At 43.2% G+C, this 20,580-nt stretch overlaps 3 protein-coding genes and 1 long non-coding RNA gene across 8 annotated transcripts in view; 2 read left to right on the forward strand and 2 right to left on the reverse strand.

The window, feature by feature from the left end:
- Positions 1-952: 952 nt before the first annotated feature.
- Positions 953-12,033, reverse strand: psip1b (PC4 and SFRS1 interacting protein 1b). Of its 4 annotated transcripts, none has more exons than XM_051395009.1 (14): positions 11,888-12,033; positions 10,263-10,362; positions 10,107-10,171; positions 9,892-10,027; positions 9,343-9,690; positions 8,712-8,957; positions 7,762-7,816; positions 7,068-7,657; positions 5,379-5,485; positions 4,431-5,274; positions 3,945-4,328; positions 3,399-3,500; positions 3,029-3,326; positions 953-2,510 (listed from the first exon to the last, which is right to left on the reverse strand). In XM_051395009.1, the coding sequence occupies exons 2-14, from the start codon at positions 10,344-10,346 to the stop codon at positions 2,491-2,493; spliced, it is 3,279 nt and encodes a 1,092-aa protein (XP_051250969.1). In that variant the 5' UTR covers positions 10,347-10,362; positions 11,888-12,033; the 3' UTR covers positions 953-2,490. The 4 variants fall into 4 exon arrangements, with proteins under 4 accessions (XP_051250969.1, XP_051250967.1, XP_051250968.1 ...); XM_051395007.1 differs by having other exon boundaries at positions 3,945-4,379; XM_051395008.1 differs by having other exon boundaries at positions 4,380-5,274.
- LOC127360590 (uncharacterized) lies at positions 11,340-11,773 on the forward strand. Its single transcript, XR_007883827.1, has 3 exons — positions 11,340-11,360; positions 11,416-11,469; positions 11,649-11,773. It is a non-coding gene; the product is annotated as an uncharacterized LOC127360590 (long non-coding RNA).
- Positions 12,034-12,634: 601 nt separating the features above from the next.
- wdr55 (WD repeat domain 55) lies at positions 12,635-16,600 on the reverse strand. Its single transcript, XM_051395013.1, has 4 exons — positions 16,033-16,600; positions 14,557-14,663; positions 14,073-14,342; positions 12,635-13,503 (listed from the first exon to the last, which is right to left on the reverse strand). The coding sequence occupies exons 1-4, from the start codon at positions 16,564-16,566 to the stop codon at positions 13,173-13,175; spliced, it is 1,242 nt and encodes a 413-aa protein (XP_051250973.1). The 5' UTR covers positions 16,567-16,600; the 3' UTR covers positions 12,635-13,172.
- Positions 16,601-17,195: 595 nt separating this feature from the next.
- LOC127360580 (coiled-coil domain-containing protein 171) overlaps positions 17,196-20,580 on the forward strand; it is a 12,863-nt gene continuing 9,478 nt past the window's right edge. For both annotated transcript variants that reach the window (XM_051395004.1, XM_051395005.1), the window contains exons 1-8: positions 17,196-17,292; positions 18,058-18,188; positions 18,912-19,170; positions 19,285-19,435; positions 19,533-19,849; positions 19,934-20,026; positions 20,296-20,456; positions 20,565-20,580. The exon at positions 20,565-20,580 is cut by the window's right edge and continues 123 nt beyond it. In XM_051395004.1, coding sequence (XP_051250964.1) covers positions 18,073-18,188; positions 18,912-19,170; positions 19,285-19,435; positions 19,533-19,849; positions 19,934-20,026; positions 20,296-20,456; positions 20,565-20,580 — 1,113 coding nt within the window. In that variant the 5' untranslated portion in view covers positions 17,196-17,292; positions 18,058-18,072. The remainder of the gene's footprint in view (positions 17,293-18,057; positions 18,189-18,911; positions 19,171-19,284; positions 19,436-19,532; positions 19,850-19,933; positions 20,027-20,295; positions 20,457-20,564) is intronic.

The following is a 20,580-nucleotide window of genomic DNA, read 5'->3' on the forward strand; positions in this document are numbered from 1 at the left end:
CACACACACACACACACACACACACACACACACACACACACACACACACGAAAACGCACCTCCCGCTTCCTTTTCTCCGCCCACGAGAGTATAATCCAATCAGAGTGCAGCATGATTACCTGATCAATATAACATTAAATAATCGTTACATTAAATAATAATATTAATAAAAATGTCTTTAGTAAAAATAACAATCATCCACCTGATCTGTATTATTTAATAAATAAATAATAATGAATATATACAAATAATTAAACCTGTATTAATTGTATTTTTATATTTTTTATAATTATCAAAAATATTTATTATTACCAATTTATTGCATTCATTTTTAATGTGCATTGTTTATAACAAATGCTATAAATTTAATTAAAATATGTTTAAATAATAACTTTGTTTATGTAGGACCTTCTAACCTTGCTTTGACAGACAAAATTATCAAAAATTTAATTAAATATAAAAATAAAGAATACCCAAGTACAATAATAAAAGCTTAAAAGAAGCCATAAACAAATTATTAAATATTTTTCATTGCTTTAATTGTTTTCATTTTAAAAACATAAATATCATTGATGCATACTGTGCAAATTGTATATATCCACCTACCAAATGTACATTAAAATACATCCTGGCATCCTTTGCACTACTTTCTACTAATGTTATTGTTTATAAATACTGTATATATATAAAAACTGTACATAGTAAAGCACCAAGTTTTATTATTATTATTATTATTATTATTATTATCATCATCACCAAAGCTTCACAGGGGCGTCATGAGGATAAGAAAACTTAAATATTTATAAAGTTTATATTATTTAAGATATAAACCTTATAGAGCTGAACACAGTTTATATTATAGTAGCTTCACTCAAACTGCCTCTTCCTTCATTATAAAGCAACTAAAGAGCAGTGGGACGGTTTTATATGATGAACTGCAGACATACGGAGGTCAATGACACAAACTCTTTAATAATAATCGAGACGTCGTGTCAAGTCAGTAAACAAAAAGATATTTAAACAACAGAGAACAACAAGCATCTAGAAAACAACTGCACACAAATAACAAGAAATAAAAAAAACTGTAAAATACAAATATGTTTATGTACAGTTTTATAAAAGCAGTTCTTTGTATGTTTAATGCTTCAATGTTTGTTTTGGGGTTGAAAGCTGCCGCGAATGTTGTTTGAACAATGGTTGTAAAACAAATAAAAGACCACATTTCCCATCAGCCATCACATCCCGCCCGTACAACATAAACACTTTGGAGGTTTTTAATTTGTTTGCAGATGATTTAGTAACGTGAAAGAACAAAGAGCACCTTTAAAAACAACGACGAGAGTTGGCACCAGATTATGAAAATACAGAAACTAACAAGTAACTGAAGGACAATTTACCCTCTGCCCCTAACAGTCTGCAGAGGTCAGATAAAGCTCCACCTTCAACCAAATAAAACAATAAAAAAAGTAACTCTCAAAGTTAAACCACCGACACATTAAAGATGGACGACGTGATGTTGATCGCTCCCTGGTGGAGGTTATAAACTCCGCCCCCTCCTCTGTCGTTTTAGGTCTTCCTTAACAATTATAGTCGACTTGCCGCCAAACCCGGAAATGTTGAGTCCCCCAAAGTTTTGTTAGAAATGTACAATATGGTTCCTGAGCATTTAGAAACTGAAAGACGCTAACTTGCATATGTTGTTCAATTAGAATAATTAACATTATTGATCATAATCCCATATAGGGACAATATTTCAGCCACTGCTTGAATGTTCGGAGTAATATTTATTAAACTTTCTTCAGTTCTGCAGCATTTTGTTATCGACCTGCGTCTTTGCCTAACCTCAAAATAAACTCAAGATTAAGTTTGAAATGGTTTCACTTTCCTCAATAACCAACAAAACCACTCCAATATTGTCCAAATCAGACAGTTGCTGAAATATGGCTGATTATTAATGCTAATTATACTAATTGAACACCATATGCAAGTTATTTAATAACATAAAACCAACACAATAAATAAACTATAATTTATGTTGTAGTGTAAATGTTTCTGATAAATGTGGTTTTAATGATGTTTAAATGTTATCTGAAGCTATAAACTGGAGGTTTTATATCATGATTGACAGCTGAGGGAAGTGGAGACGTCCATCTTGTACATGTGGGCGGGTTGGAGAGAGACAGGTGAGTGTTCGACAGGTAACGTTAATTCTCAGGTAACAATGAAAGACAGATAAACACTACTAATGCGAACATACGGCAGCTGACGAACTCCGTTAATGAACTCTGATATAAAGACAGGAAATAAATAATCAGTAAATAAACAGCTGTGTGTGTGTGTGTGTGTGTGTGTGTGTGTGTGTGTGTGTGTGTGTGTGTGTGTGTGATGAGGTAAATAATGTTTGTGGAACTGCTCATTGCCTGTGTGGGTTGGGGGGGGGGTTCAGGTCCACACCCCTCAGATAATACAGTTGGTTCAGTCCAAGCTGCTTCAGGAAGAGTCCACTGGAGCTGTGAAGGGGGTAAACAACAAACAATAAACAACAAACAAATAATAAACAACCATTATGAGTCATAACAGTTTTATTAAAAGCCAATAATTTATTATTTTTAATAAACATATATATAAAATATATTTATTATTTTTATTTTTGTATTGATTTAAAAAAATATTTGACAACTTTTAGAAACTAAAAAATCATACAGTGCAAAAAAATTATTACAATGTACTCTAATTGACAGTTTGTTTTTATTGTTGTCACATATTTTAGCAAAGGGCCGCAGGTCGGATTCGAACGCTGGGCCGCTGCAGCAAGGACTGAGCCTCGTACATGGGTCGCCAGCTCTACCCACTGAGCTAACCGGGCGCCCGACAACTATAGTTTAATAAAAAAAAATAAACAAAACTTTCGATCGGTGTTTGTGATGGACAAAGAGTCCGTTGAGTTGTTATTGTCTTTATTTTCTTTACTTTCTTTAACATTTATAGATTTTATTATTCACTTAGACTCTGATTATTATTAATTCACCTTCTGCTTCCGGCTCCTCTTCCTCCCCTCCTCCTCTTCCTCCTTCTCCCCCGTCGGCCCTCCTCCTCCCTTTCACCTGGCCCATGCGTCTCTTCACCTCCTGCAGCAGCTCCTCCTTCCTCTCCCTCCAGCGCTCCGCCCTCTCCGCCTCCTCCTCCTCCTTCTCCTCCAGCAGCGAGCGCAGGAAGGCGGCGCTCACCACCTCCTCGCCCTCCCCCACCAGGAAGGCGTTCTTGAAGCGGTTGTAGAGCATGGAGGCTTTGTCCATGATGGCCTGGTTGGCTCTGTAGTAGCGCAGCTGCACATTAAACACAGGTCGTTAGTGAGCGCGTGCGGCCGCGATGACCGCCTACGTTAATCTCTGCCGTACCTTTCTCAGCGTGGACACCAGCTCGCTGTGTCGCTGCACGTGTTTGGACGTCACGTAAACCATACTGAGCTGATCCAGCACCATCAGACACTTACTGACGTCCTGGAAGGCAAACAGAAACTGTTTTTTATGGAGTGTCAGTGGTTAAAGTAAAAGTTAACAAACGTTTCTGCTTTAAAATAAGTTTCGCTTTACGGCAGCAAGTCAGTCAGAGTTTCCTGATGGACAGTAAAGCAGCTTCTGTTAGATAGTTAGGCACCTCAATAAGTTGCTAAATTTGTCGCTTTTTAGAACTCAAGCTGCAGAGAAGAGACACTCTGTGATTGATTATGTGAGACGCAGCGTAGAGCTCGTGATCAGCTGTCAATCATGATGTGAAATCCCCTTTTTATGGCTTCAGATACGAAACGATTTATATTCTATCACGCTGTAATATAATCATTTAATCTGTGATGAGGTTTTTCTTAAATGTCCCACATTCTGTATATTTGTGCTGATTGATTGATTGATTAGATCTTTAGTAACCGGTGTGTGAACGGGTCTTACGGGGTTGTCGGTCTTGAGAGAAATCCTGATGTCTCCGTGGATTCGGTGCAGCGTCGAGTCCGTCAGCGTCAAAGTCGAACTCTTCTTCTGCTGCTGCTTTGCCGGCGGCTCCGACGTCCCTCCGTCCGACTCGCCGCACTTCGTTTTACTTTCTTCTTCCGCGCTCGTCTTCTCCGCTTTTTCTTCTTCTTTGGACTGTGTCTCCGTCCTCTGTGCGGTCGCTGTGTCTGCGCTCTTCTTCGGGGGATTTGGCTCAGACTCTGCGTCCGTTTCCTTCGTCTGCTCGTCTTCGTTCTTCTCCTCTTGTGATTCTCTGGTCGTCACTCTCTCCGCCTCGTCTTCGTTCTTCTCCTCTTCTGATTCTCTGGTCGTCACTCTCTCCGCCTCGTCTTCGTTCTTCTTCTCTTGTGATTCTCTGGTCGTCACTCTCTCCGCCTCGCCTTCGTTCTTCTCCTCTTGTGATTCTCTGGTCGTCACTCTCTCCGCCTCGTCTTCGTTCTTCTCCTCTTGCAAGTTCGCTTTCTGCTCCTCTTCGTTCTTCGTCACCGTTGTTTCCTCGTCTGCTTTCTCCGTTAGATTCTTCTCTGCTCTCGTTCTGTCGGACTTCCTCTCGGCCTCTTTGCTTCTTTCCGTCTTCCCGTCGTCAGATTTCTTTTCTTCAACTGTTTCTTTCTTTTTCTTGTCTTCTACCTTGTTGCTTTCTATGTTCTCTTCTCTGCTCTTCTCTTCTTTCCTCTCCTCTTTCTTCTCCTCTTTCCTCTCCTCTTTCTTCTCTTCTTTCTTTTCCTCTTTCTCTTCTTTCCTCTCCTCTTTCTTCTCTTCTTTCTTCTCTTTTTTCTTTTCCTCTGCCGCTGCTGTCGCTCCCGCCGTCGCCATCGCTGCCGCCGCTGCCGCCGCCGCTCCTCCCATCATCATCTTCACCTGAACCCTCGTTCCCCGCCCGGCCGACGCTTTCACAATCTTCCCGATGATTTTCCTCTCGTTCTTCGTCTCGTCGCTCCTCGCGTCCTCGTCTTTCTTTCCCTCGTGCTTCGTCTCGTCTTCCTTCTCTTTGGTCTTCGCTCCGTACGCACTCTTCCTCGTGGTTCGATCAGTCTGTTCATCCTTCTTTGCCTCTTTTATCTTTTCTTTCTGTTGGACCTCCGTTGATTTTTTCACCATCTTGGAGTCTGTCTTGTCTTCCTTCCTCTCCGACGCTTTCCTGCTGGCGATCGTTCTGCCGACGAACGCTGTTTTCTTGACGACGGTCGATTCTTTGATCCTGTCCGGCATCTTCTGACTTCCTGTCTTTTTAATCTCGACCTTCTTCTTTGCTCCGTCGCCGCTTTTCCTGACGAGATTTTAAAAGAGACTTTTAGCTATTTTAACTAATTCAAAGTGAGTGTGTGTGTGTGTGTGTGTGTGTGTGTGTGTGTGTGTGTGTATGTCTCTTACTGCGAGCTCTTCATCGCCTCGCTCTTCCTCGTTACTCTCCCGGCCTTCAGCAGACCTCTCAGAGATTTCAGTAAACTCTCCCTCTTGGCCGCCAGGTGGCGCTGTCGCTGCACATGAAAGAATCAATGTTATTGTTTTATTATATTTCGCTGGAGGTCGATTTCTTACCTATTCTTATTCTTCTTCCTATTATTATTTTCAGCCCCCTTTGACTGCATTTTTGCCCCCCTGAACATAAACGAAAACTCAATTTTATTTGGCAAAGTGGTCAGGCCTGGTGAAAATGGGGATATTCTATGTGTCACTTTCGGGTCGGCCACTAGGTGGCGCTACTATCATAAAAAATGCGTTTAGGCTAATAACTTCTGCATAGTTTGTCGCACATTCAAACTTATATCCACGCGTTCGGTGAATGGAGCTGAATCTCCCCATATAGGCCCCGCCCACTTCCGCCTAGATTTTTTTTTTCTAGAGTCCAAAAACAACAAAAAAAATGTCCAAAAACTACTTTTTCTGTGTTCCTCCCATGCGCTTTGTCCGATTTGCACATCATTTTTCACGTAGCATCTGAGGACCCTCATAATGAAAAAGTGATTAAAAGAATTTTGATATTTCAAAAAATAAGCACAATATAAAATTAGCACTTCCTGTGGATTTTTCATTAAAAAAGGAAGTGGACCATTTCTCCACATTGGTATGTTTGATTGACACCAAACTTGGGTCCGTAATTCCCCATGTCTTCCTTAAGCATCGTGCACAATTTCAGGCCATCGCCACAAGGTGGCGCTCTTTAAAATGAAGAAGTTTATATCTCCGCATCGGCATGTGTGATTAAAACAAAACTTGGTACGATGCTTGGCGCTCTGGTGGCATGCGGAGACCGTAATAGGTATGAATATGAAATTCACAGGGCACGTGTACAGTGGTGCCTGAAGCTCACATACCAAAAATCGTGTTTGTCGTGTTTGTAGCGCCCCCTACAGGATTTAAAAACAGCAGCCCCGGCGCCACGTTTCACCGATATGTACGAAACTCAGTAGGCACGTGTAACATGCCGGGACGTACAAAACGAACGAACTCCTCCTAGGGAATTTATCGGATCTGCTTCAAAATTTGTGAGTACAGTCAAAAAATGGTGAACATAAAAAACAGTGCTCATAACTTCAGTGTGCAATGTACAATAAACTTAATATATTCTGAAACAGTTTTGCCCTGAACACGTCCTCATAACTTCAGCGTACGTGGTCCAATCTCAATGAAACTTCACGTTTGATAACACTCTCGCCTTGAACATGTCTACATGACAACATTCAGACATAGTGATAGCGCCACCTACTGGCAACAGGAGGTAAGCGCTGCGTGGCGATTCTGAGCTGATTTACGTGAAATGTTCATGTTGTGGTCTGCAAGTGTTACAACGGCACGCAGCACACCCCGAGTTGCGCGGAGTGCGAGGTCCTGCCCAAAGCTGCCTGCAGCTTTCATTTATATAAATTATATTTCTGGACATTTTACATTGTTACATTACGTCTTTAAACTAATGTGAGTTAATATTTTTAGGGATTTTATTGCCTTTGTTGTTAAATTAATGTTTATTTTATTTTATCTGTTTTTGTAGCATTAGATTTAAACGTTGATGTAATTTAGTTAATTAGTTAAAAGTTGAATGAGGTGAAGAGAAAGTTTTACCTCCTCGTCCACAGAACTGCCCTCCTTCTCCTCCTCTTCCTCAGTCGTCTTCTCTTCTTTCTTTCCTTCCTCTCCAGCCTCCTTTGTTCTCTTCATCTCTTCCTCCCTCTTTCTCTTTGTTCCCCGGCTCTCTTCTGAAACCTCCTTTTCTCTTTTTCTTCCTTCGCTCTCCGACCGAGTTTCTCTCCTCGTCCTTTCCTCTTTCTTTTCCTCGCTGCCTTCTTGTTTTCTTTTCTTCGTCTCCTCCTCCTTCTGTTCCTCTTTCTCCGCCCTCCTCGTCTTTATCCCTCGGCTCTCTGCTGACTTCTTTCCTTCCACACCTTCGTCCTGCTTTATTTTCTTCCCTTTCTCCTCCTCCTCTTTACTTTTTGTTCTTTTGCTCTCTGATGTCTCTTCTTTCTTTCCTTCGCTGCCGTCCTGACTTTTCTTCGTCTGCACCTCCTTCCGCTCTCTCCTCCTCTTGACTCTCTGTCTCTCTGATGACTCCTCCTCTTCCTCCTCTTCCTCCTCCCGGTCTTTCATTCCTCTGTTGTTCTTGGACATTTGTGTCGGTGCAGACTTTGATTCTGTCGTCTTCAGTTTCTTGCTGACTGTTGTAGAAAAAACACACCTGACCTGAGTTTGTGCCCTTTTATTGATCCTGAGAAGAACTGATTAATGTGATTATTGATTATTGGCAGCCTGTGTTAGTTACCTGGAGCGACAGCAGGAGTAGCAGAAGACCTCCTCTTGTTCTGCTCAGTGACATCCTGACAAAAAACACACAGAATTAATCTAAAGACCGACGTCAACTCGACCATCAACAACATGTTAGCTGGTTTCTAACAGGACATTAAATGAAAGGTTATATTAGTGCAACGTCGAACTTCCCATCTTAAGTTAACATAATGGTAATAATAATAAAATTTGCTGCAGTCGCCCATCGTATTCAAAAAATATACAGCTTTGAGATGGAGAGACAGATTTATGTTTGTAAGAATTATTCTGACATCTTTGTTTTATATTTCTTTCTTTCCAGAGTCGAGTCGTAACATAAATGGGGGCTCGTCCAGGAAACCGTCCCGCAGTTCAAAGTTATAGAAGTGAAACGGAGGTCGGATTAATTGTGTGTTTGTGCTGCCGTGCTCAGAACCGATATTCAGCATTTGTCCGATTATTATTTAATAATCTGATTCCCGACAAAATAAATTACAGATATTCTGAAACCATTTCTTCCTCCCTGATATCTGAACTTTGTGTTTTGGTCGATACTGAGTATATATATGTATATAATTACTTCTTAACACACTAATAACCCTGATTACTATCATTATTGAATATTGTAGCTGCTAAATGTGGAGCTAATTAATTAATTTATAGCTTAATCTATAACAATACATCATAATGTATTAGTTGATTTATATTAATATAAATATTATTTTATATATATTAATGTGAATCTGCAAAGTAACTTGTAACTAACATTATTAAATTAATTTACAATATTTGCCTCCAAAATGTATTTGAGTGGAAATATAAAGAAGAATAAAATGTAAATACAAATACGTCAAAACTGTACTTAGTTATAATCCAATGCCAGTTATTCTAAATGTTGAACCAGATCAGTCGGTCCTCAGTATTTGTACGAGCAGCTCTTGTAGTTACCTTGGACTCGGATACTTTGCTCCTGGTAGTGACGGCGCTTGTAGCCTCTTCAGTAACTGTAGTGGTGGAAGTTGATGATAATTCAACCTTCTCGTTGACTCCTTGTTTGGAGTCTGGAGTTTTCTTCTCAGCCGCAGCTCTCCTCGTAGTTGTTGATTCAGTTGGTTTATTGTCTGTAGCATCTGCAGGAGTCGGTTTCTCAGTCGGTTTGGACAGAGCTTTTGTTTTCGCCGTTTTTGCTGCTGCCTGAGGAGACAAAGTGTTTAACTGTATTTAATTTCCACAGGTCAGTTTGACCTCCAGGCAGCAACAGACATCAGCACCTCTGACGGTTTCATTCTTAAACTTATGGTGGAAAACACAAGTAAGTGGACTTTATTGTTTCTTTAAAGTTTTCCTGAAGAAACGTTTTTTGTGTGGAAATTCAATAAATATCACAAAAAGGTTCCTGTTGGTGTAAAAGCTGTTGACTTGTGTCTTTTTAGCTCATTGGTCAATATCTTGAAAACTAAATAAGATACCAACAAGTCTTGTACAACTATTCATCTTCATCGTGCTGATCGATAACAGATTTGGTATCAATCGAACGCTCTCAGAGATATAAACAGTTTAATTCCTGTATCCCTCTTACCTCCTTACTGTCTGTAGGAGTGGTGTTAGCAGACGGGGCGACGCTAGCAGCTGCCCTTCTGCTCCTCGTATTCGCAACAGTCCCGGACAAATCTGTCGGGGCGACGTCTTCTGAAGTCGGAGCCTGTTTAGAAATCTGCCCCGAGTCTGTTGTTTTCTCTGGAGCGGATCTTAACGAAGATCTGGTAGGAGTTTTAGCCACAGCAGCAGCAGCCGGTTTACTGTCGGGCTTCGCAGAGGTCAGTTTAACAGGTGTAGCTTTAGCAGCAGTGGTCAGTTTTGCAGGTGTAGCTTTAGAGGCAGAGGTCGATTTAGGGGGTGTGGTTTGTTTGTTGGTTGGTGCTGGTACCTGAGTACAGAAAAGATCTATTAAAACCATTTCTCTGATTAATTCTGTTGATTGAAAGCTTTATAGTTTATTAATCAGTAAGTCAGACACAGTATGACTGCAGTTCAAAACCTATTTTGCAGGTTAAAACCTATTATTTAAACCAGTTTAAAACAGCCTAAAATCTGAGGCTATGTCTCTTTTACATCTTCTGTCACTGACTTTGAGTTTGCTCCCGACTCCCGGCGTGTTCTGGATCTCCCACATTCCCTCGGTGAAGCCTTTGATGCGAACGCCGCTGCCGTACTTCATCTTGTTGCCGATGTAAGGAACGATGTTCTCCGGCGGGAGGTGACCTCTGAGGGAGGAGCGGAGATCAATCACGGTTCAATCAATGAACTGATCGGCTGTGTGTGTGTGTGTGTGTGTGCACGTACATCTGATGGGTCCCGAAGAAATAGACCGGGACTCGCTTCTTGTATCCGTCGTCCGACTTACAGACCTGAACACACACAGGAGTATTACAGGGACTGACATATACAACCATGTATGTGTTTGTTTGTTTGTTTGTTTGTGTGTTTGTGTTTGCGCACCCTGGCAGGCCAGTGAGGGAAACCCTTCATCTTGGCGAACACCAGGTCTCCTGGTTTGAAGTGGTCACCAGGTTTCCCCGGCATCCTGCTGCTTCAGAGCCTGAAAGAGAGCAGAGACTGAGGCAGAGTACGAGCTGGAAATGACATTTTAATATCACATTAAATGCAGTTTATTACCTGTTTAACCTTCTACTGTATAAATTATTATTTAAATAATACATTTAAATATCTTAAAAATGTGTTTTTATTATGAAATTTGAAATTTAAAATAGTTTAAAGGAGCATAATTGTGTCTTTTTCTCATAATTTTATTGGAAAATCAGCTTTGATGGGTGAATTAACTATTTAAAAAAGCTAATTAATGAACATCTAAATATGAATTTTATATAAAAAGTCAGAGGTTTGGAATAATAGTTTGAGGATTTTATGGCTTTCAGTGTTTGCTATAATTAACACCACTGCTAACAGGAGGCTAGAAACAATATGTAAGACCTTTAATACCTTGTTTGACTTTATATCACAAGAACTTCTGTGTTTAGGTTCTTTTATTTCACCTGATGGGAAATAATCACCAATTCAAACCCACAAAATACACAAAATACACAAATAATCATATAAACAGGATTTAGTGACAGATGTCAAACATCAAACCTCGTCCAGTACGTCCACAGCTCTCACAGAGAGGCAGGAAAAATATAGAAATGTTTATTGTTGTTTACTGCTGTTTACTGTTGTTTACTGCTGTTTACTGCTGTTTACTGTTGTTTACTGAGGTTTACTGTTGTTTACTGTTGTTTACTTTTACTGTTTACTGCTGTTTACTGTTGTTTACTGTTGTTTACTGTTGTTTACTGCTGTTTACTGTTGTTTACTGCTGTTTACTGTTTACAGTTGGTATAAACTGATTGTTCTGATCAGTTGTCGACCCTTATTGATCAGTTGTCGACCCTTATTGATCAGTTGTCGACCCTTATTGATCCCCGTAGAGCTGGATGTGCACACACAGAGACGCTCTGTCTCTGTAGGTCCATTAGTGGAGGGTAGCTGTCTGTCTGCAGCTGTCTGTCTGCAGTGTCTGTCTGCAGCTGTCTGTCTGCAGTGTCTGTCTGCAGCTGTCTGTCTGCAGCTGTCTGTCTGCAGTGTCTGTCTGCAGCTGTCTGTCTGCAGCTGTCTGTCTGCAGTGTCTGTCTGCAGCTGTCTGTCTGCAGTGTCTGTCTGCAGCTGTCTGTCTGCAGCTGTCTGTTGCAGTGTCGTCTGAGCTGTGTCTGTGTTGCTGAGTGTCTGTTATTTTTGGCTGTTGTGGTGTTGTCTGCGCTGTTGTTGGCTGTGTGAGTCTGTGCGCTGTCTGTCGAGCTGTCTGTTGGTTGCTGTCTGATGTCTGTTGAGCTGTCTGTCTGCAGTGTCTGTCTGCAGCTGTCTGTCTGCAGTGTCTGTCTGCAGCTGTCTGTCTGCAGTGTCTGCGGATCTAACCCTCCTCTGAGCCTGTGCGGACACCGGAAGCAGCTTTCTCTCATTGTTTACAAACGTTAGCACTGAAGCTAACCTCTGCTAGCTGATATCCGGATTAAGATCTACGTTCATTATAGAACCGGGTTCATTAACCGGACGGTACCGGGCGGACTCACCGACAACCGGACGGTACTCCTCGGTGTGTAAACGGACCCGGTGCTTCCTCGGTACCGCGCGAGGCTTCTTGTTACTAAGCTACGCGCTCCTGCTCGCCGCCATGTTGGTACACGCCACTCGTGTCACGTGACGGTCGGCGTTTTTGGCGCCTGCTGTAGGACTGTACCACTGTACTACCGCAGGGGGGGGCGCAGAGTGTAAAATACCGGTATTTCTGTACGTAAAAATAATACATAATTACTTAAGAATGATTTTTGAGGTATAAAGAACTTTAGTTGTAAGTTAATGTCGTTTCCTCTTGTGAACTAATATAATTACAGACTTAAAGGGCCAGTGTGTCTTTATGGTGCGTTCCGTTTGAACCAGTCAATACTTTATATTTATATACTCATTTAGACCCACTTATATCAACAACTATAAACAAATACACACAATAATATAATATAATATATAAAAAAACATATTCTGTAACTTATTTATAGTTATATAGTATAAGATGGCTGCCCCAGGTGTAGTAATATACCGTCTGTTAGCACTTCTGTGTCTCATGTGAACGTTTGTAAAGCAAAATACAGCGAAACGCGTTTTATCAACTAATATTACAAACAGACGTTAATGGACAACGTGGTAGGGCTTGGTTTCCCCACTCGCTGTACTAGAACATCGTCAACCCAATGGGACGCACCATTAATGGTCAAGTTTCAGATTGCAACCATTTGAACAATGACGAGTTAAATAAATTCTAGTGTAGTTAAAATGCTTTAATGTTGGTGAATTGAATTTAATACAAATACATTCATCCACAAATGTACCCAGCAGACAGGTTATAAATGCTGCTGTCTCTGCCTGTTAGATTTACGTAGGGCTTGTTGTTCCAACACAATACCGGAGTTTCGGTACCGATACCAAAACTACTTTGAAGAGTTCTTCCAAAAAACAAAAAAAAAAAAGTTCATTTATGTTTTCTAAACACAAGATGAACTACACTTTTGAATTATGTACGTCCTTCCATCACATTGTTTTAGTGTTCAACAGTCAGTGTGAATGAAAGCAAGTACTCGCTGCTCATCCAACCACACATTTGTGTCTGTGAGGAAATAAACCTCATCCCGACATTCGTGAACCGTCATCAGTGGTGGTTCAGACCAACACGGAGTCAATGTGGAGATCAGTTCGGTTCCCGCTGACGACCCCACACATCACTTTGGATTATAACACGTCACTTATAAGGGACTAAAATGTCCGAAGGCAACGACACATTTCAAATATGAAACTAGCTGCTTTTTAATCGCTGCCACTGTCACTGTCCTCCTCCTCCTCGTCTTCCTCCTCTTCCTCCTTCTTTTCTGTTTCCTCTACCAGTCCTGAGAAGAAGTCATTGTCTCCGTGGGCTTTCTTGGTGAGGGACTTCATTCGGCCGTCTTTCTTCTTCCTCTTGCGGTATTCGTTGACGGTCGTGTTGGGTAAACTGGAAATGTCCCAGAACTTGATGAGCTGGTCGTGTGCGCTGCTGGCCAGGAAGCGGGCGTCCCAGGACTTGGCGAGCTCCTCGACGGGTTCGCCGACGTGCTGCCCGATGCAGCCGATGACCCGGTTGGGGAGGAGGTTGACGGCTCTGATGGAGGACAGACAGAACTTTACTATCACATTATGACATGTTGGTAACGTCTGGTGAGAAACGTTTGGTAACAAATACAGAGCGAACTAACAGACCAATCTCCAACTGGTTCCAGACTGGTTCCTGACTGGTTCCAGACTGGTTCCAGACTGGACTAAGTCAAAAGCAAATAGCAAAGAGTGGATATAAGAAGGGAATCAAACGTAAGATGCTGTGGTGACCTCCACTGATTTGTCCCACAAAAAACAAATTTTACTTTAATTTGGTAGTGTGCGAGTGTTGGACTCACCATTGATTGCAACAGTGAACCATTAAGAAACTCTCTCCACATCATCTTGGACCATCAAAAGACCATTTGAGAGCATTAAGAAACCATTTTAGACTATCAAAACATCCACTGGTTGGACCATTAGACCAGAGGAGGGCTTTCAAAAGACCAGCGTAGTCCATTTTAGTAACCGTAGACCATTGACAAACCAGCTTGGATCATCAAAACATCAACATGGACCAACATAATCAAACCTTCACTGATTTGTCCAACAAAGAGAAACTACAGGTGGACTCACCGGATGTACCCGTCCATGGAGGCGGTGCACATGATGTTGTCCGTGATGGGGACGATGCACTCCACCGACTCGGCCTTGATGGCGAAGCGATCGCTGGTGGCTCCAAAGCCGTTCCAGTTGAAGATGTAGATGGTCCCCTCGCTGGAGCCGCAAACCACCTTCCTGCCCCGCTTCATCAGCGCCACCGAGGTCAGGTCGCCACTCTGGAACTCCGACAGCAGCTCGAACCGCCGTCTCTTGATGTTGAAGACGCCCATCGTACCGTCGCCACTGTATCCGATTACATCACGTTAGAGCTCAGGTTCAACCATTGTAGACCAACTCTGCTTGTTGGTGTGTTCAAGGACTCTACGACATACAAGGTTTGAGGGTTGAGACTAAACTCTCAGATGTCAAAGGTCCCTTGAAAGCACCAAGAAGCTGGTTACTTGAAAATAATGGTCTGCTTTGCACAAATCAGTTTTTTTGGGGTCATAATCATCACCTGGCAGTGAGCAGGATCCTCTTGGCCTGGTCCACAGCAATGTCACTGATGTAATCCTCGTGGTGTTTCAGATCCATGATGGCCGTCCCCTTCCTCATATCCCAAACCTTCAGAGACAAACATAAACAACAACAAACAAAAAACAAGATATTTAAAGTGACAGCGGCTTCCTTCAACCACCAACAGACCAGCAGAGTCCGACCTTTCAGAGGAACTGATGATAGGAACCGATCATTAACATCATTTTACTAAATTTGGGACCATTGACAACACAGTTTGGGACCATTAAAAGACCAGCATGGACCATTTAAGACCAGCATGGACCATTGAAGACCAGCATGGACCATTGAAGACTAGCTTGGACCATTGAAGACCAGCATGGACCATTAAAGACTAGCTTGGACCATTAAAGACCAGCATGGACCATTAAAGACCAGCATGGACCATTAAAGACCAGCTTGGACCATTAAAGACCAGCATGGACCATTAAAGACTAGCTTGGACCATTAAAGACCAGCATGGACCATTAAAGACCAGCATGGACCATTTAAGACCAGCAAGGACCATTAAAGACCAGCATGGACCATTAAAGACTAGCTTGGACCATTAAAGACTAGCTTGGACCATTAAAGACCAGCATGGACCATTAAAGACCAGCATGGACCATTGAAGACTAGCTTGGACCATTGAAGACCAGCATGGACCATTAAAGACTAGCTTGGACCATTAAAGACCAGCATGGACCATTAAAGACTAGCTTGGACCATTAAAGACCAGCATGGACCATTAAAGACTAGCTTGGACCATTAAAGACTAGCTTGGACCATTAAAGACCAGCATGGACCATTGAAGACTAGCTTGGACCATTGAAGACCAGCATGGACCATTAAAGACCAGTATGGACCATTAAAGACTAGCTTGGACCATTAAAGACCAGCATGGACCATTAAAGACCAGCTTGGACCATTAAAGACCAGCATGGACCATTAAAGACTAGCTTGGACCATTAAAGACCAGCATGGACCATTAAAGACCAGCATGGACCATTAAAGACCAGCTTGGACCATTAAAGACCAGCTTGGACCATTAAAGACCAGCATGGACCATTAAAGACTAGCTTGGACCATTAAAGACCAGCATGGACCATTAAAGACCAGCATGGACCATTAAAGACCAGCAAGGACCATTAAAGACTAGCTTGGACCATTAAAGACCAGCATGGACCATTAAAGACTAGCTTGGACCATTAAAGACTAGCTTGGACCATTAAAGACTAGCTTGGACCATTAAAGACCAGCAGGGACCAGCATAGACCAGCAGGGACCATTAAAGACCAGCAGGGACCAGCATAGACCAGCAGGGACCATTAAAGACCAGCATAGACCAGCAGGGACCATTAAAGACCAGCAGGGACCAGCAGGGACTATAAAAGACCAGCATGGATCACAATCTGGATTAATTAGGACCCATCTGGACCTTCAGGGTGCCTCCATCGTCTCCGGTGGCCAGGATGTTCTCGTCCACCAGCAGCAGACTGTTGATGGGGGCTCCGTGCGCCCCGCGGATCCTGGTGACCAGCTGGCCCCGCTCCGCGTCCAGCAGGTGGACCGCTTTGTCCCGGGAGACGCTGTAGAGCTTCAGCCCGTCCGCGGAGAACCGCACCTGGCGGCAGGACTTCATGTGGTGTCCGGACGACCACAGCTCCCGGTTCCCGCCCTCCGTGCACGAGTACGAGTACGCGTACACGTCCCCGTCCACGTCCCCGCAGACCAGGAGGTCTCGGTTCGGGTGCAGAGCCACCGTGTTGGCGATGGCCTCCAGCCGGATGTCCTCCGGGGTCTCTCGGGTCCTGGGTCCGGGCGGCTCGTCCTCATCCGGGTCCTCATCCGGGTCCTCGTCCGGGTCCTGGGCTGCTGGTTCCGAGTCTGAGGTGTCTGCGGTCTCCGGGTCTCTGGTGGTCTCTGCTGACTCGGGTTCTGGTGGTTCAACGTGCTCTGAGGGCGCCGCCATGTTGTTGTCTTTCTTTCTTCTTCTCCGGTGAATAAAAGGCAGCGAACAGGGCTGATACCGCCCTCTAGTGTAAAGTCAATAATCAATAATTATTATTTATTATTGATCTGCTATATATTCTCATGTATCTAATGTACACAGTTCATGCTCTTATTTTATATATTATTTCCATGTTCTATATATATTGTTGTTAGATATTATAATATTTATTTATATATTTATCATGTTTTTAACTTTAAATAAATAATAAAAATAAACAAATAAATCATGATAAATTAAATAAACATACAATAAACATAAATAAATAATAAAAAATAAACAAATAAATCATGATAAAATAAATAAACATAAAATAAACATAAATAAATAATAAAAATAAACAAATAAATCATGATAAAATAAATAAACATAAAATAAACATAAATAAATAATAAAAATAAACAAATAAATCATAATAAAATAAATAAACATAAATAAATAATAATGTAAACATATAAAATAAAGGAAGACAATAATGAAAGGAGTAATTTAACAGATAAAGTAAACAATAAGCTCGCGCTCATATTTGTTTACAAACGGATCTAATTTAAATAAATAAATATATGACGTACCACAGTGGGCCCTCGCCATTGGTCGGCTATCCAGCCAATCAAACGGTAATGCGGAAGTGACGCAGGGACGCTAAAGATGGCGTCATATTCAAACGGCTCCTGGATAAATGTTACTGTAAGTGTTTATAAAAGTTCACTGCGAGCGATTTACACGTTTTATAAATAAATGTTTTAATGTAAGTGTGTTGTTTAGACTCTCTGCTGCTGGTTAAAGTTAGTTTAAAGCAAACAAACGTGTAACTGTCGAGTTTTAACCGTGAAACGGGTCTTTGTTCGGGTTGAATATCGTATGAGAACAGAACTCCATTCACGAATTGTAAGATTTTAACATTGTCTTGTCGACTGACTTAAATGTAGACAAAACATACAAACACCTTAAATATCCCGAGAATCTTTAGAGGTTTCTGGTGAATTCGGCCTACAGTAGATTCACCGAGCAGCACTTAATATATATTTATATAACGTTATATTTAAATCTCAGCGGTAACAGCTACAGCGCTTCGTGCATCAGAGACTGTGAGTTATATAAATGATGTAACGTTAGAAATTAGGGATGCTATGTGTTTCTAACGGCCGCCGAAGTGTGAAGTTAATCCGACCGGTTCATAAATAATCTTTAATCCTGTAATATAATGTGTATAACGCGGCAGATATTAAGGAGAGTTTCCACTGGATTGATTTATAAACGGAGACTGGCTTCATGTGAGTGCGTCTGCTGGCAAGGCAACAGCAGCATCCGAGCAACCGACCCCCCCCCGGTACCGACACAGCCTGCAGGGGCTCACAGCTGCTGAGCAAAGGCTCGTTTATAATAACTGATCATTTATATTAATATATAATATTAATATAATATTAATATAATAATCTGAGATATCTTCAGGGTTGTTAAAGGACCATGCAGACCGAACCAGCGGGGCGGAGGAGACGGCCCGTCCGCCGAGGGCGAGGGGAGAGCGGGCAGGGCGGAGCGGAGCCGCGGGGGAGCTCCGAGGAGGAGGTGGAGGTGGCAAGGTACACAGTAACTGCCCCTTACACAGTAACTGCCCCTTTACACAGTAACTGCCCCTTACACAGTAACTGCCCCTTTACACAGTAACTGCCCCTTACACGTAACGCCCCTTTACACTGTAACGCCCCTTTACCGTACTGCCCCTTTACCGTACTGCCCCTTTACACAGTAACTGCCCCTTACACTATATATGTTTTTTGGAGCTTTATAAAGTTTAATGTTAGAAATAAACATTTGGAACAGATGCTAACCTGTTGGTTAATTCTCATTAATAATCAATATATAGTTAATAATCAATATATAGTTAATAATCAATATATAGTTAATAATCAATATATAGTTAATAATCAATTTATATTAATCTGGACAATGTTTTAAACCACAGGCGACCATATTTCAACTCCTGGTGGGCTGATTTTGATTTATGTGATTAATATGTAACAGCAGCAGTAAAGACGTCAGTGACACAATGTTTATTTGCATTAAAGAAATATTACGTGTGAACATTCACACCAACAACACTGAGCTCCCTTCATTCCACAATGCTCTGAAATGAAAGAAAATCAGCACACTGGGGGTTAAAATGTGGATTAAACTGCCATTTAGTATTTTAAATAAATGTGAGGAATTGATTCTGCATCCTCAATAAGCCCTCCATCGTCCATATAGATTATTATTATATATAAACTGTATCCAGTATAAACACAGAGAGCAACGTTTTTCAGGTCGAAAGTTATAATCAGCGCCATGCAACAGGAAGAGGAGCAGGCAGGAGGAAGAGGAGGAAGACGGGCGGAAAGGGAGCGAGTGGAAGAGCAGCGAGGGAGGGACAGGAGCCGGGGGGACGGGGGAGGAAGGAGCGGGAGGGAGGCGAGGAGCAGGAGGACGGCGTCGGAAGGAGGCGAGCCGTCGGAGAGGCTGAGGTGGAGAGTCAACCAGCTGGAGAAAGAGAGGCTGGAGCTGACGTCCGGCCACAACCAGGAGGTGAGACAGAACTCCTCCTCGTCTACACCCCCACTCGTGTTGTTTTTAGGGGGCGCAGAGAGGGAGTCACTCGTACGCTCGCCACCGGCTGTTTGAGGTGTGTGTTTGTTCCAGCTGTGCAGGCTGCAGGCGGAGCTGACCCGGCTGAGGTCGTCGGTGGAGCGAGGAGAAGCTCAGCGGGTGGAGCTCCAGTACCAGCTGACGGTGAGCCGGAGAGACGCAGACCGGGCCTCCGAGCTCAGCCGGGACAAAGACGCGCTCACAGGTACGTAAATCAAACGCACCCTCTAGAAAGAGAGCAGTGTTAACAGGAAGTGCTTACTGTGTGTGTGTGTGTGTGTGTGTGTGTGTGTGTGTGTCAGAGCGTGCGGCGGAGCTCCAGCACGCCGTCCAGGAGCTGCAGAAAGCTCTGGACATCACCCAGCAGGCCAGGCAGGAGGACCAGCGTGCACTGCGGCAGGAGGTGGAGGAGCGAGACGGGCTGATTAAGAGCTTGAGCTCGGAGAGCCGCCGACTGCACCGACTCCTCCGGGACCACGAGGAGGCCCTGGAGGAGTCGGAGAGGAGGATGGCGGAGGTGCAGAGGGAGAGCGAGAAGGAGGCCGAGGTGAACAGACGACAAGCCGACGAGCTGAAGTACCTGACGGAGAGAGAGGAGAGGAGCAGGAGGGAGAAAGAGGTGAGGAAGAGGAGGAGCAGGAAGAGGAGGAGGAGGAGGAGGAGGAGGTGAAGATGTGTTTCTGAGCTGCGTCTGTGTTTTCAGCTGTCAGATCAGAGGGTGAAGTCTCTGGAGTCGAGCATCGAGGCGGAGCGGGCGGCTCACCTGGAGTCTAAATTCAACTCTGAGATCGTCCAGGTAACACACACACACACACACACACACACACACACACACACACACACGCACACACACACAGACACACACACACACACACACACACACACACACAGACGCACACACACACAGACGCACACACACACACAGACGCACACACACACACACACACGCACACACACACAGACACACACACACACACAGACGCACACACACACACACAGGCACACACACACACACAGACGCACACGACACACACACACACTAACCGTGGTCATGTGACCTGGCAGCTGCGGGTGCGGGACGTGGAGGCGGCGCTGGCGGTGGAGCGGTCCGGCCACCAGGAGGCGCAGTGCAGCCTGGAGCTGCTGAGAGCTCAGTTCAGGGAGGTGGAGAGAGCTTACAGCCTGGAGAGAGAGAGGAGCAGCAGCACTGAGCGCGCTCAGGAGCGGTGAGACTCCTTCAGGACGCCCAAACAAACAAAACACAGTTACTATAATTAATATAGTAGAAACATTTAAATACTAGTGTGTGTGTGTGTGTGTGTGTGTGTGTGTAGGTTGCAGAAGGAGTAC

This window comes from Dicentrarchus labrax, unplaced genomic scaffold (genome assembly GCF_905237075.1).
Source record: "Dicentrarchus labrax unplaced genomic scaffold, dlabrax2021, whole genome shotgun sequence".
NCBI lineage: Eukaryota > Metazoa > Chordata > Actinopteri > Moronidae > Dicentrarchus > Dicentrarchus labrax.